This window comes from Sinocyclocheilus grahami, unplaced genomic scaffold (genome assembly GCF_001515645.1).
Source record: "Sinocyclocheilus grahami isolate Dianchi unplaced genomic scaffold, SAMN03320097.WGS_v1.1 scaffold356.1, whole genome shotgun sequence".
NCBI classification, from domain to species: domain Eukaryota; kingdom Metazoa; phylum Chordata; class Actinopteri; order Cypriniformes; family Cyprinidae; genus Sinocyclocheilus; species Sinocyclocheilus grahami.
This window is the reverse complement of record NW_015505535.1, coordinates 1540899-1557730: the sequence shown is the minus strand read 5'-3', so window position 1 is coordinate 1557730 and position 16832 is coordinate 1540899. Positions and strand designations below refer to the sequence as shown.

Here is a 16832-nt window from a genome sequence, read left to right as displayed (position 1 = left end):
CAAGACACCTAACCACTTGAGACGCAGCTGTCGAGACTACTATTGATTTGCTGTTGGGTTGATTTGAATCCATCCTGAAGTTACCCCTGCTGCCCGCACCATCCGCTAAAGGAAAAAAAAAAAACAGCGCCAACACACACTTGCAGTCACTTAGTTGACAAGAAGCTGTCACAAATGGGGCTCTGATTTCAGAGAAACACATTTTCACGGCTGTGGAAAGTGTGACACTCACCCACTCAGTTCACGAGCACGACAGCGCCCTGTGACACCTGAGACGCAGAACTTAAAGACTAAGAGGTAAAGATAGAGAAAACAAGCGAGATATTAGAGAGCGATAAGAGGCGAGCAGATGTTTATGACATTTAAAACCACCAACAGAGATACAAATGAAACCTCAAAAGCTGATAATTCATTAGATGTTCATTTGAGGAGGCGTCCCGTCTAAGCTTTTCCAGATGAGATCAGCAAAGGTTGAACCCCAAATTTCAGGGGGCTGGGGCACAAAGAAACATTCATGCAGACAAAAGGGTGACCTGTGTTTTAAGGACGGGGGGTTGCTATATCTGAAGTCAGCTCATTCCATTATAATAAATAATATATTTTTATGTGTAGAGAAATATACTCTACACAAGCACACAGACACAAAAGCTCAACCATCGAACTGCAACGCACTGAAGTCCCATTCACCCGATAGCATGCATACTTTACTCAGCAAACCTTGAAACTCAAAAGAATGATTGAGTTCAAATGTGACATTTAGGGATGCAATGAAATTAATTTCTGGCAGACATTGCAATTTAAACAGACATTTAAACTGATTACACTTTAAATGGCCGATATTTAAATTCTAAGTATAAATTTAAGCTAAAAAAACACTATTTTTTAAATCAGTCAACAATGTCATTAAATTGTTTGTTTTTAACTTTAGATTTTAGATGGCAAATGTTATCAAAATGAAAAAATAACATAAATAGCCATTATTTAAATTAAATAAATAAAAATTAACCAACATTTTGTGTGTGTGTATATAAACATGCATACATATACATATGGCAACAACAATAATCAAAATGTAAAAAAAGAGGAAATTAACTAACTAAATATTTCATATTGAATAATAATAATAATCATCATCATCATCTCTAGTACCAACCAATAATAATAATTAATACATAATAAATACATAACTTTGGCAGCAGCTGTTGTTTTTAAATGTGCTTTATAAATAAATGACTGACTGACTGAATAATGTTTATTATTTACAGTACTATAGTTAGCTAGCTATAAAACAAATTGATAGTTGCAGAAAGTTTGATACTGCAATTAAATTAGTTGATCAAAGAAGAAAAAAAATGTTTTTTGCTACTGACCAACTCTTGAATCATGAACCTCATTCTTGGCTAGAAGCATTTGTGTACTTGCGTATCATATGTATTCTGACCTAAATGTGTTTGTGTTCATAGCAATAGGATAATTGTGGAAGGGAAACACAAGAACAGGATGTTGTGGGACACTTCCTCCTCGAGTTTTCCTCCAAATGACTGAAAGAGAACAGAATCTGAGCTAGCAAAAATAATAACAGAAACCTGCACTCAATGCCACTGATTTGCAGTATAAAGATTGGGTTGCAGAAAGTGTCCTGTCTTGAGAGAGTGTGAGCATGTGTGTGTGTGTTTGCCCTTCCTCTGGAGGTCACATATCCCATAGTCTTTCCTTTCCGGTGTTCAGCCTAGCCTTTCTTGCAACCCACTTCCTTTAAGATCTGGATAAGTTTTGGGGTCTTGAGAATTCCCATCCAGAGAACATAGACACTGAATTTATTCAAAATTTCTCAGAAGCTCAGAGTTGGCCAATTAAGGCCAATTCAAAGCAGTACACAGTGGTATCTCCCAGATCTAAGGCTTGGAATCGGTCCGTGACTTCCTCATTAATGAAGCTTTTTCCATCATTAGCCGGGTGCCAGATGAACCTCATCATCACACTGCAGAGCAGACGGTGCGGTAACCGAGGCGTGGTGGGGTGGGGGAGTTGGGATATGTGGCGTGCCATCTGATTGGTGGTAGACTGAGTGCTGTTAATTGCACTTTTACCCAAATGCAGACCTCAGCTCATTAATCAGAGTGCCGGGCCTACATTTGACAAGGCAATTTAAGAGAAATAAACAAACATGATCGAAATAACAGGAGGACTTAATTGAGCCTCTGATGCAGGACAAACATGTTACACAACGGGATGAAGGAAAAAGAGCGGAAAAACATGAAAGAGTGACCAGAGAGCGGGGAGACCCCTAATTGAGTAGAACATCTGGCTCTATTCCACCGTTTGAACTTCATTGTTCCTGTGTGTGATGGATGCAGCTGGAGAAGGTTGAGTTTGGGGGATGGAGAGGGGCCCATTTAGTCTGCAGGCTCTGAGATGAGAGGAGGATATATTTTCCTTTCATTCTCCATGGGAGGGCATTCGCTTACTCTGTAAATAACTCCAATTAACTCCAGACAAGGGTGACATGCCCTGCTGCAGTCCATCATGTGCCATGTGCCCAGGTCTGGCTCGCATTGGACATTATTAAACTCAATAATCACTTTTTTTTTACTTATATAGGATATAATAAGGTAGGGCTGCACGAATAATCGTATTTTAATCTCGATAACAATATCCACCTTTCTCGATTAATTAAAAACAATGGTCACGATATTGGCCGGCTCGTTATTTATCCTGAAAACGTGTTTTTCATTTGGCATTTGCGTTATCTTGCATTGCTAACAAGTCTTCACTAGAGTTCATGCTTGTGGTTGCCAGATGTGAAGAGATTAAGTCCCCAAAACAGAGCTTTTCTCCTTTAAAAGGTTAGTTCACCCAAAAATGAAAAATAGGCTGTGTTTTACTCAACCTCAAGGCATCCTAGGTGTATATGACTTTCTTCTTTTAGACGAATCCAGTCGGAGTTATATTAAAAATTGTCCTGGCTATTCCAGGCTCTATCATTGCAGTCAGCGGGTGTTGCAGTGCTTCAGTCCCAAAAAAGTGAAATAAAAAGCGCCCAGCTATTTAAAAAAAAAAAAGTGTCTCACACAATCGATGCGTTTTTGTAAGAAAAATATTCATATTCAAAATGTAATAACCACTTAAATCTAGCTTGCGCATACTGTTGTAAACGGAAGCAGTTCCGGGCTGATGACGTATGAGGTCGGCTTAAACACCTTGTCAATAAGGGCAAGTTATTTATTTTTCATTGGCTCAGATTAAAAAATATAGATGTGAATCATTACCCTAATTTTTTAAAATTGGATGAATGAAAAAAAAAAATTCAGTGCATCAAGGTGTGCTGTTCAGGTCTCATCTGTGCACGCGCGCTATCAGCACCCAGGTGTACCCGGAATAAATGCTCATATTCCAGCATACGGCATTCGCATTGAACAAGAGTGAATGGTTTGTCCACGGGTTTTTTTTTCAATCGCTGCTGTTGTAAAGTATTGGGAAGCCAGAATGAGCATCCATCAACAGAAACGTATATTAGCCGAACCCTGTTTGCTTTACGTGTTATTTATAGCAAACCATATTACAGATGCGTTGTCAGATTTAAGTTGAACCGCGGATTTTTTTCCACAAACCGTTCCACCCCAATGTAAATCAATGCCAGTATTCCCTAAACACACCCAGTAAAGACAATGATGCGGTCAGGATGCGCCGGCTTCCCTTTAAATTTGATTGATGATTGTGCTCGCCTCTTATCTCGACAAATCATGTGAATGCAAGCAGAGTCGTCTGGGGCGCGAGTGCATGTCAGGGGAGGTGCGAAGAGTGATAAAATAATATTTAATTATTGACACTAATTTGATTCAATACATTATAATGAAAACAATATCTTAAAAAAAGGAAAAGCAGCATGTTTTTGCGATCAGATTTTTTAAACCGGTAAACTCCTGTAACCCTTTTAGTCCAAGGATCCAGTAAACGAATGCCTTCAAACAGTAGCCAAAGTTCAAAACAGCTACAGAGAAAACACGACCGGTTTCATTAGAGATTGCTTAAAGTCATGTCCAGAATTAGTCTTTTCAGCATGTATTCGGCTTAAAAGCATGAGTGTTTTATAATGGAAGTGAAATAAAAAGCGCCCATTTATAAAAAATAAAAAAAAAAGTGTCTCACACGGCTCCGGGGGGTGAACAAAGGCCTCCTGTAGCGAATCGATGCTTTTTTGTGAGAAAAATATCCATATTCAAAATGGACTGCTGAATCCATATTCAACTGCTGAAGCCTGAAGGTGTTTTTTAGATTCTGAATGGATCCGTATAGTAGCCTGTACAGTCAGGTCAGGGCAGTAGGTTTAGTGATCTTTTGGCGTCTCCTTGTGGTCCTGTTTGATATCGCAGCTTGAGTAGTGCTCAATTGTATTAAAAATGCTCTAAACTATTTTATTATAATTTTTTTTGCACTATATAGTATAGCCTATACATAAATTGTAAAAGGTATGGAGGGAGTAGGCAGGGGGTTACTATTTTCCCATCACTGTATGCCATGGGAGAAACAGTCAGTCAAACATAGGAGTAGAGCTGCACAATTCTGGATAAATTTATCTCGATTTTTTATTTGGTATCAAATAGAGATCATGATTCTCCAACAGATAACTAAACAAAATAGCTAGTCTACTAGTGGTTCAGACAAAATGTTAATTGTTGCAGTCTATGTAATTTTTTACATTTTATTATTTATTGCAAAATCTGCACCTCTTTTGTGGCTAATATTAATTTCATAATGATCCTTACTCCAGTAAGTCAAGTAGCAGAAGTTACAGAAAGTGAAAATGTGCAAATACTATTGGCCCATTTTGAGGTGAACTAAATATGCAAGACTAGTCTTGACTCTTACATGTCACTGTTTAGAACACAGGCCGCTCACCCTTTGCTGGGCCGCTTAAAAAAATGGGAGCATAAATTAAGAGTATACCCACTTCTCCAGGCACCACTACACTACTGATAAGGATCCAACTTCTTATATAAAAAAAACACAGTGAGAGCCTGAAAAATAATGCAATTATTACTTTGGATGAGAGAAATAATCTGCTGCATACTGAAATGTCTCTCTGACCAGAATCTATTGGAGAATGGGCAATTGAGTTCATCCACCAAACAAGTCAACCTATAATTAGTTCGAAGAAATCACTGAACATTAACTTCTGCTTGCACAGTAAAAATAACAGAGCTAACCTTTTAAGAGATGCTCTCTGCAATGTGTTAACTCAAGGTCAAAGGAAACGAGGCAGGCCGGTCTCTCAGTTCCTCTACCTAGCAGTTTCAAATCCACAGCTCCGTTTCCATCAAGGTCTGCACTTTCACTTCAGCTTTTCATCACAGGCTCAGACGGCGTCTTGAGATAAAGCTACAACAGTGACCTTTTCCATCAAATCTGCTGCTGCGTTAGCAATTACATTCAGTCTGTTTCAGCACAGCGTTCATTCCAAGCATCAACCCGTGAAGTTCCTGTTGCCCCCTCTACTGTTACATGTTGATCCTATTCTGTTTACTCACAGCAGATAGTAATGGGCTCCAAAAAAGTCCGTTTCAACAACTAGAGCATTGTGTTTATCCATAGTGAGTGTTGTGGAACATCTGCCGGGAGAACGTAGTAGCTTGTGGTCAAACATGAATTAAGGATGGTTATTTAGTGAGGGTGGTAAACATCCTGTGCTTTAAGGAAATAAAACCATTCCAAACATCATGGTGCTAACGCCTACACTGGTGTACAGGTGTGAGAGGCGTAGAGGTGCAAGCTGGGAAGAAAGTTTTTGCACATTTGCGGAAAACACAAACTTCCCCGAATGTTCCGGAGCTGTTAAGCAGCTTTAAACCGAGCAAGCTGAGTAAGGAGATTTAAACAGATGGCTGCCACTTGTGAGAAAGTGCAATATATTACCTTTTTCAGAGGGGAATTAGCTCTCTTGAAGGGCTCTCAGAGCTTTAAAAAAAATTTGTTTCTGGACATGACGAGGCTGGAAGAGGTAGAGTAAGGAATGGGGTTAATAATACACTGTGATTTCACAGTCAGTGTGAATGCAAAACAGCTCCCTGGACCGTCCCCACTGTCTGTGGCCTGCTTAAAGGCCAAACCTCAAGAGATATTTTCTTCTGCGAGTTTGAGAACAGTACATCTTACGTCTCTATCGCCGTTGAAAGCAGTCTCTCTGTCATCTGCTCACACCTCAAAGCCACAGGAACATTAAAACATCTGCCAATCTTCTCATTATGCACGACGACTGAGAAGCAAACACGTCAATGAGGCCAGGTCTGAGGCTTCAGCGAAGTTCAGCGTGTACTGCATGGCTCCACGCTTCTCTCCACAATTCTTTCCATCTCTGTCACCAAAAAAGACACTGAGGAGATTGAAGCACAAGAGATCCAACACGGCAAGGCTTAAGATTGCCACCTCAGCCCCAGGTGTATCTCCACTAGTTCAGCGTGTACTGCATGGCTCCACGCTTCTCTCCACAATTCTTTCCATCTCTGTCACCAAAAAAAGACACTGAGGAGATTGAAGCACAAGAGATCCAACACGGCAAGGCTTAAGATTGCCACCTCAGCCCCAGACACAGCAAAGCTTGCCAATCTCCACTAGATTCAATACATCCGGTCTATTCATGCCTGTTCCAGACCACTGTTTTGTCCGCCTCTTAACGTCAATACTAATAGATAGTAATGCATTTAGATCTTTCCAGTAAGAGAAGACACTCAGAACCTCAGCAATCCTCTGATAGTTTTCAAGCAGGGTTGACATTGCTAGAATTCAGCACACAATTTGAAGATGGGTGTTTGTATCATCAATGTGACAATACTTTAATAGATGTTTAAAAATTGTGCAGTTAAAATAAAGACCGACCACATTTGCTTTTTTCCACCGTTCAATCAGTGGCTTTATGGTTAATTTTTTTTCTTTTTCTGTTGTTGTTGTAATTTGCCCACAGCTTTGCAACAATGTAAACGCTGAAAAATAGTAGCACAGACTTGGTGAACAATTAAATAGTGTAGTTAAAAAACAAAAAACAGGGTATAATAAAAATAAAATAATTAAAAGGGGTTTAAAAAAAACAAAATGTTTGCTTTTAAAATTTTTCAAACATTTAAATAAAAAAAAAGTAAAAAAAAAAAAAATTCAAACATTTAAAGCTCAAAAGTTTTTTTTTTTTTTTTTTTTTTTAAAGAAAGTTTTCAGTGCATATATTTGTGGAATGAATCACAAAGTTACACCAAAACTATACATCATAAGTTATTTAGGAACTATTTTGTCCTCCACAAACTGTCCAACATTGCATGGCAGAGATGATATTTATGGCAGGAGGGTGCTGGGGGAGAGAGACAGAAAAAGAGACTCCCATTGTTGGTCTCAGGAGCTGCAGTATAATTACTATAGCACATGCGGGGCCTCTATGAAGATGCCTGGCTGCAAGCCGGGGACCAGCTTTCTGTACTGATGTCTCCCCACAGCACTATGAATGAACTCTCCTTGCTTTCCACATAGCTCTTTCTCCTGTTTCCCTCCTCTCTTACTGCCACTTCTGTCCTTTCTCCACATCTCATTCAGAGGGCTCAATAATAAGGAATGTTTCTGATGGCCAAAGCGGGACTTTCACTTGTCCTGCCAACAATGTCATACACACATTAATTCCAATGTATTATTTACAATTAATACTTTTATGTACTATTACATTATATAATATATAGCAAATGGTATATATCATGTATTAGATTTATTACATTCTATTTATTAGCATATTAATATTTATATTGAGTGCCAAACAATATTATTTTTATCATTTTGAAATTTTCCATTATAACTAATGCGTTCAGTATCGAAAACCTAATCTGTGTGAGCCAGCCAAGATGTTACTGTGGCAACATATTTAAATTAGCAGAATTTTTAATGTTCAGAGAAAACCAAACGTTTCCGCTTGCAAGCCACAAAAAACATGTGCATGTTCATCAATCATAAGAAACCGTGACAGCACAGCACTAACCTGACTAGCCACAGTTCAATCAACTAGCATTGGGCCATCAAACCAGTTATTGTTAAGCCCTGCACTCATCTCGATTTCTTGACCTTTTGTCTTCCCTCCCTTCCTCTCTGTAATCTACAAAATCACACATTACTACCCACCCTTTGTGTGGGACAGGGAGCCAAAGGCTGGAAGGCAAAGTAGAGGATCTCTCCCTGGAGATTTAAGACCGAGTGACACAGCAGACATGGAGGAGCTGTCAGCCGATATCCCTGCTCCTGTCTGGAGCGAATGTCACAGTTTCTGGATACGACAACGTGCCAGGACGGCCTGTCAGTAGGTGTCCGCAGGCTAACAAATGCTGCTTTACCTCTTCATCACCCTCCAAAACTTTCATTTCAATCATCTTCTCACCCCTGCAGAATCTGGTGAGACTGGACTCGAAAGCATTACTAAAATTAAACTCTTCTGCCAAAACCCGAGCCAGAGTTGCCAATCAAAAGCACTGGGATATAAACCAACAGCTGAAACACTATTATTTGCTGGCAGTATCAAACGCCTTATGATACGTTTTCAAACTGTGCACTATTTTCCCAAATAGTCAGTGGCCTAAATGCAGTTTAATTGATGTGAGGCTACGCTCTAAACCAGATGCTGGAAATGTTACGCTTGGCTGTCAGTAAAACAGAATGCTAAGATTTTCCTCTTTAATCAAGGTCGTGTTTCATGTCTGAAAAGCACAGGCTAACCCAGAGCTCTAATGGCCCTCGGGGAGAGTATTCTGCATGTGTCAGCTTATGCCCGAGACACACTTGCTCTGTTAATAATCTCTCTCACTTTGTTCTCACCCTGCGCAGAGTCTGCCTGGCCCACCAAGGGTTTAGATCCAGAGGGGGTAGGTCTCTTTCATTAGGGCTTCTGTTCTTGATCAGAGTTGGATTTCCATGATAATTAGCCATGACTCAAGCTGACATGAAACACCCGAGGATACTCAACGAACAGACCAGTCATGTGACCTGACCTCTCCTGTGTCTATGTCCATCCGGCAGGACGTTCAAAGGGCAACAGATCAGTGTCAAAATGAAAGGCCATACGAGTTATGAGACTGACAACTGTGATAACGCATGAAGATGATCTTAAAAACCATCTGCTGGTGTTAAAACAGACTTCTCAAGCACGATGCACATAGAATAAAAGTGAAATCTCGGCTCTATTTCTTTCGTTTCACTTTGCAATGGACAAAACCAAATACATGTACAAATCACTGACCAGACCAGACAATAAGTGGGAAAAAAAGCATCCTACCTGTCTTGTGACTGTTCTTCATACATTCTCTCCTTGGCTTCCTTAAAGAGGCGGATTGCTCTTTTGGATTTCTTCATCAGGCTGTCGATGTACACTTTGAAATAGTCATTCTCGCTTAGCTGAGTAAGTCTCTGGTTCTCTTCGTATTTGCACAGAATCAGCCTCAGGTGCTGGTAAGTGTCAGGTAAAATATCCAGGATGTACGGAGGACTGTTCTTCAGCTGTAGTCTGGGGTTCTGACACAACCTCACCTAAAAAAATAAATAAAAAAAAACACAGTGTCGGCTTAAAAAAAACAACAACTCCTCTTCACAGGGAACAAAGTAAATAGCAATTTTTACTAAATTTATTTTGAACAAAGAAATAATTTAAAAGGTAGGTGGTATTACTGATAAATCTTTTATAAAATATTTGTAGTAATGATAGACGCACGGGAAATAAATCACATAAGATATAGTAGAAATGTATACATTAATATATAAATTTAAAAAAAATTGAAATCACAAAACGACTGCTTATATAAAATAAATAGTTACAAATAAATGTTTTATTACTTAAAAGGGTGTTTAAAATATCACCCATCCCATTCTACTGAGACCAGCTACATTTGGATTTCCTTTTCTATACAGAAAACTCTTACAATTACAGTACAAGAATAAGTGATTCTCTACAGAACCTCTGTCAAAATGTGAAACTGCGGGGTCAAACCACTACAAAAACATGGTATAAGCACTCAACAGGGAAACAGGAAGTAGCAAAAACAATGAAACATCTTTGCACCTGAAGGCATAAGAGAATATGCAGACACTACAGAGTAGACTGGTTTATTTAGAGGTGATATGATATGACACAATCTGATAATGGTGCAATCAGTCAATCATTAAAGGAAATCAGGAATTTAAGACATGACTAATTTAACTGAGAATCAGAGCGGGGCTTTAATGTATCCAGAAAATGCTCAGACATGTTTGGATTAAATGAAGCTATTTATGTGGTTATACATATCCCTTCTACTTTGTCATAAAACCACAGAGAATAATCAGTTGCTTTGAATGAATGAAAGAAGATTTCATATCGTCCTGACTTGTATGTACTGTCTGATGGCAAATTTGACATTTTAAACTTGCCCCCATCTGCAGCAAAGCACCATGGATGATGTTTGTAATGAGAATGGAGGTCCCTGGGGCCATGGCCAGGAGGTCACACGATACAGTGCAGCATTTATTAAAGCACAACGCTCTCAGTTCCACTTCCATGACACTACACACACACACACAGGATATGTGATCCAATGTCTCCAAGGCATATCTTTCAGCAAAGAAAGGAGAGCAGATAGAGAAAAAGTTGCACAAGATGAACAATCATATCATTACAGGGGCTGATGTTGAAACACACACACACATATGAAAATAAATAAATTCATATACTGTACATTTAATACATATTTAAAACTCACCATCTCAGTTTGGCACGACAGGGTGTAAAGTGATTGTTAAGTTATGCTTGAAAGGTCAGCATAACTGATTTCCTCTCAAAAGTATCAGACGGTCAGCATAATATCTTGCTTCTCTGTTAGAATGTGACCCTGCTTTCGATTTCCCTTTTCCTGACCTGTGGAGGTCAAGTATGTGATAATAGTTTGGAGGGGAGGAGGCAAAAGAGCCTAGAGTGAGTGTTTCTGGCCAGTCAATAACCACCAGCATTAACTTAAACCATTAATAAAAGCATCCAAACAAAACAGCTGACTGAAGTGCTGAAAAATATCATCGGCATGTTTCTGAGTCATTATTTTTCTGTTATGACTAAGCACACTTCAGTATTTCAGAGCGAGCCGTCTTTCAGGATGTCTGTGGCCTGTTAATAGTGTGCAAAACGTGACAGTCACAGATTGGATCGTACTCAACAAGATTCACAATGAAGGTGTGGAGGTTCACAGTGAAATGTCAAGATTATCAGGATTGGTATGTCTCGTTGTTTCGATAACAATATTGTTTTTGGCAACAGGGTGCGGTGATATCATTAAGTATTGCGAAATATTTCCTTGTATATTTGCTGAGATGTGAAATTATGAAACTCTGTTGCCATAAGACATAAGAATTTCAAATTCATCTGCTTTCCATACAGGAAGTCGTATAGCATTGAGCTAATTCAATCAGGGAGTTATCATGTGTGCCAGTGTGTGTTCAGGAAATGTAAAAGGCCTTATTGTGCCCACGGGAATGACCGGGGGGCAATTCGTTTCAAAGCAGCCTGATAGTAAAGAGAGTATTATGCCTGTGCTCAAATTATCTGTGGCTACTTAACTTCCATAGGACTGGATGATATCCAGTGCCTTCATCTGTGATCTACACATAATAAATGCAGACCTACCTCACTCGCTATCTCTGTCTCTCAGATGCAAGTGGGTTACTGAAGTTCACGTAAGATCTGTACCACAAAAATTTTTTTTTAAATTAAAAATGTATCACTTAATGCATAAAAACATAATTCACACACACACACACACATTGTTTTTATTGGTTTTAGCATAAACCCTACTAAACAATTCAGTGGATGCTGCTTGTTATACTCAGACTAAATCTGCAGACTTTTTTGCAACTACTGTTCTCATTTTGGCAACAATAAGCAGAATTGTAACTGATTTCATTAAGTTTACAACAAGGTCTCATTTGTTAACAATAGATAATGCATTAGTTAACATTACTTACTGAGCAATACTTTTTACAACATTTATTAATCTGTTACTGTTAATTAATAAAAAATACAATTGTTCGTTGTTTGTTCATGTTAGTTCACATTCTATTAAATAATATTAACAGATACAACTATTAATTTAAAAAATCTAGTAAATGTAGAAATTAGCATTTAAAATATTAGATTAGATTTAACTTTATTGACATTGTGCAGAGTACAAGTACAGAGCCAATGAAATGCAGTTAGCATCTAACCAGAAGTGCAAATAGCAAAATGTACATACAGTGGTGTGAAAAAAATTCTTATTTTTTTGCATGTTTGTCACACTTTAATGTTTCAGATCATCAAACAAATTTAAATATTAATCAAAGATAACACAAATAAACACAACATGCAGTTTTTAAATGAAGGTTTTTATTATTAAGGGAAAACAAAATCCAAAACTACATGGCCCTGTGTGAAGAAGTGCTTGCCCCCCTGTTAAACCTGTGGTTTATCCCATGTCAGCTCATGGGAAATATGAATAATTAATCATAACTAGTTATAATTAATTATAAATATTTAGATCCGCTGTAGATATTTAATTGACCTCTCAGGGTCAACTGTCTGTCAATTCTAAGAACGTTAATTTCCTGGTTAAGGGAAATAACTTTCTTACTGTAACATCCTGATTAGGGACTCCAGTTATGAGCAAACAATGAACAATGTCAAGTGTGATACAAGTAAGACTTTATTAACTACATAAACACTTAAACTAGTCTAACATACTACATAAACACTTAAACTGGTCTAACATACACATACACATATACACACACACACACACGCATGCAGTTGGTATAGGAAAGGGTTAAAGATTAAGCAGTAAAGAGGAGAGAAAACAAAAATATGAAGTTATGGAACCATTTGATATTCAGCAGATTTACAGCCTGAAGGAAACATCAGATTCTTAGTTCAAACGCACCTTTGTAACAAGGTACCCATGATACTTAACGTATCAATTAATAAAACTAAGTTTGAATACTTGCACGTCTCGTCTGTCTGAAAGAGAGGCTTGATGCAATCTGAAGGTTCAAGTTGATCTTTGCTGAAGTTGGTTGATGAAAAAGAACCAGTTTGAGTCAGAGAATCTTGGTGAATGGAAAAGTCAAGGCCGAAGCCTGGCACGAACTTAGTGTGTCCTGGAGCGTTGTAGCTCACATCTTCTCAGAACCTAACAGAACCACCGACTCCTGAGGCGGGTCACTGATGTGAGGCCTTTAAGGTCTGAGAAGATTCACACCTCTCAAGATGGGCTTGTCCAATGAGAAAGGCGGAAATCCCAAGTGGGAGTTTGGAAATACTGGGGAGTTTTATGACCCTTTGTGTGGAAGCATGGTAATTTGCATATGGAACTTGAATCTAAATTACTAAAGATTCTCAGGACACTAATATATTGCCTATGTACCAACATATAATATACACTCTCGTTTAGATCATCAGAAGACTAATTCATAGATACTAAACATGGTAGGATTACATATAGGTAAGATGACAGAAGCGAGTGGTTCCATCACAAGCCGGCATAAACAGTATACAATATAACGACAACATACACAATGACCTGAAGGCTATGTGTGTTCATTCAAAGGAAGGTTTTCCTATTAATTAATTAGAGAAGAGTCCATTTTTACTGTGCACTGTGGATTTCCTATGGAAAATGTAGTGAGAGGGGAAATTCTCAACATGCCATTAGGTCGTAAATGTATCTGGTCTAGCAAAGGTGTCGTGGTTGCCATGGTAACCAATGGCATGTGGTTGTTTGCAGACATCCTGGCACCCAGTCTATTGGGTGAGGGGTCTGTGATGACTTGTTAATCTAATGAATAACTGATTTGTTCAATCAAATGACAAATTGTGTTTTTGATTGGTCCAGACGTCATATGAGGAACTACACCTGGCCTGCAATAAAACATACAAGGTCCAGCTGGTTTTGGAACCTTTTAACTGGCTTCTTACTGGTCCAAGATGGTCTGCCTGCCCAGCCAGGTCCCTACCAGCTGGTATTTCAAATCTAAGCTATGTTGAACCACCTTGGACCAGCTACCATGTTCTAAATCACTAAAGGTGTATTTTCCACCAGGGCAGTTGCGCTTTGACTTGAACAGTCAGGATGCTGACTTGAAAAACCTCCCTTCTGATTCCCATGGTTGGACATAGAGTTTAGCAGTTTGTTCTGGTAATGGTATAGTAAACAATAACTTCAGCAAACAAACACAAATATCCGGCCCCGACAGTCCAAGGCCTGCCAGGACAGGAGATTGTTACCCACTATTTTTCTCTGACAATAGAGTTTCCTGAGGCCGCAACCAATAGCTATGCTAAAATTAACTTTCCATTAATGTTAGACACACAGATTTAATGTAAAACATAAAATAAGCATTGATATTAATCTAACCTCTCAGCAGTTTTGGTCTGAACTGTGTCTTTTCTCTGAAATATCTTTCTGTCGTTCTTCTTGCTTAGTGTCAGGCTGTGTATCCACAGAGATGCCCATGGCAACAGAGCTATATAAAGAATCATGAAAGGCTGTGGCGCTCAGATAAGACATAGGAGTTCTGTCAGAGAGGAAACAGCAAAAGATGAGAAACAATCCAGTCAACCAGAAAACCACACAACCTCTAATCTGTACTGCAGCTGGTCTTTGGGCTACTTTGTACCAAACTTGTTCATCCGCACACACATAAAGAGATATGTGCACGTATACACAGGCCTCGGTCTGTGGCCTCGCAATGAGGTCGCATAACTGCACCATCATCTTCATCATCATGGCCTGTCTACATTTTCAAGCCCTGATTCATGTCTTCTTAAACAGTTCGAAAAAATTTATTCACTCTCATGTCGTTTCAAACTCGAAGAATTGTGCTGGTTGCTTGTTTAATCTGGAGTCTTTAAAAGTTCAAAAAGGAAACAAAACACCATACAAAATTATTAAAATGGTCAATACGCTATATTTCAAGCTTTCTAAAGCCATACAGACACTTTCCCTGTTGGAAAAACCAGCATATGCTGGTTAGATATGTTTTGACGCTGGGATGCTGGTTTGTGCTGGTCCTTTGCTGGTCTGTGCTGGTTCTTTGCTGGTCCTTTGCTGGTTTAAGCTGGTCCTTTTGCTGGTTTGTGCTGGTCCTTTGCCAGCACATGACCAGCATAAACCAGTAAAAGGACCAGCATAAACCAGCAAAGGACCAGCATAAACCAGCTAAAACCAGCAAAGGACCAGCACAAACCAGAAAAGGACCAGCTTAAACCAGCATCCCAGCGTCAAAACATACCTAACCAGCATATGCTGTTTTTTTCAACAGGGTTGTGGGAGGAACAGACTCAAATTCAAATAAAAAGATTATAAAACACAGTCTGATTGAACATAATTAATAGTATTATATCCTCCATACTCAAGGGGGTGATAGAGTTAACTTTAAATGTCTGTCTTATTAAACCAGACATGTTATTATTCAGGTAAGTTGCTATAAACATAGTAGGTGCATCCAAAATCGAATCCTGTCTGAGTATGTACTACATTTGATGAGAAATGAACTTTGCGACCTTATGAAAAGTATGTTTGAATCTGTATAATTTGAATGAAATCCGGATGTACTACTACATCTTCCATATTGTCATTGCGATGCTTCGCTACCATTCACAACTCCTCTTCTATGGCCTCATGGGATAGTAAAGTATCCATCTTTAGCACACTTCAGAAGCCCAGCAGAAGCAGTAAAGTGTATCTGTGTACTTTTCACTTAATGTTTAATGAATAGTGTGAATTCAGACATAATATTCTTTTCACATGCTGTGTAGTAGGGAAGTATGCATAGTCATATGCAGAGATTGGTGTAAGCTAACCTGTTTCTCATCAAACTGTTGATCCTCCATGATAGTTGTTGACCTGGAAGACTAAAAGAACGGACTAAAAGACACCTTGTCAATGTTAAAATGCTAAAATACACCAGTTTAGAGTGGGGCTACCTGTTTGCTTACTAATTGAAATCATTATTTGTGCAATTTCATTTAAAAACTCCAAAGGCTTCAGCCTGTAAAACCTTTATTTTTAAAAAAGTGACAGTATCAGACATGGTGACACACCAACCATAACTCCTTTCCTACATATTCTGACCTCCAGATATTTTTCTCCTGAGTTATCCAAACTGAACGTTTGACCGGGACAGGAAGTGGCAATGACGTTGTTAGGATGCGTAGGCCGCGGACCCTTACATCACTGCCGTAATATTTATCCCACTCTTCTCCTGAAATCACAGAGACGCAGAGAGCCAGAAGAATGTGAACACTCAGGAAATGGCATCTGTGAGGAGGAGGAGGAGGGCCTGCTGTGCTCCATCGTCCTTAAAAGGAAGCAGCACTCCATTCCCAAACACAGAGCTCCGGATCCTCTGTTGTGAAATGTGACACCCTCGCAGTCTGTGCTCCACAAGACACAACTCCACTTTACCTATTCCAGACTGAATCCAGAATGTTTTCAAGAAATTGACACCAGTTGAAGGACTAGTTAAGAGCCGAAGATTAAACTACATTCAAGTCTAAATGAAGTTGTATGTAATAACATGTATTGTTTTTGTACTTTCGAAGAATACAGATGTGGCTATAGTTTTATTTTCATTTAAGTTTGATGTTAGCTATTGCTAAGCTAACATCACAATACTAAAATGACTACAAAATAGCACATAGCATAAACAAATATTGGGTAAAATAATTACTATATTCTTGAGTGACAAACATCGTTTTTTTATGTGGGTTCTTGTCAGTAGGGAAGATCTAATACTTTTTAACAACTTCTAACACCAAGTAT

General features: G+C 38.7%; 1 protein-coding gene across 1 annotated transcript in view; it reads right to left on the bottom strand.

Moving 5' to 3' along the window:
• Positions 1–15901, bottom strand: part of LOC107548831 (E3 ubiquitin-protein ligase CBL-B-like) — a 76857-nt gene extending 60956 nt beyond the window's left edge. Inside the window, exons 1-2 of the mRNA XM_016229653.1 lie at positions 15872–15901; positions 9293–9543 (exon numbers count right to left, since the gene is read on the bottom strand). Coding sequence (XP_016085139.1) covers positions 9293–9543; positions 15872–15901 — 281 coding nt within the window. The remainder of the gene's footprint in view (positions 1–9292; positions 9544–15871) is intronic.
• Between the last annotated feature and the right edge of the window lie 931 nt (positions 15902–16832).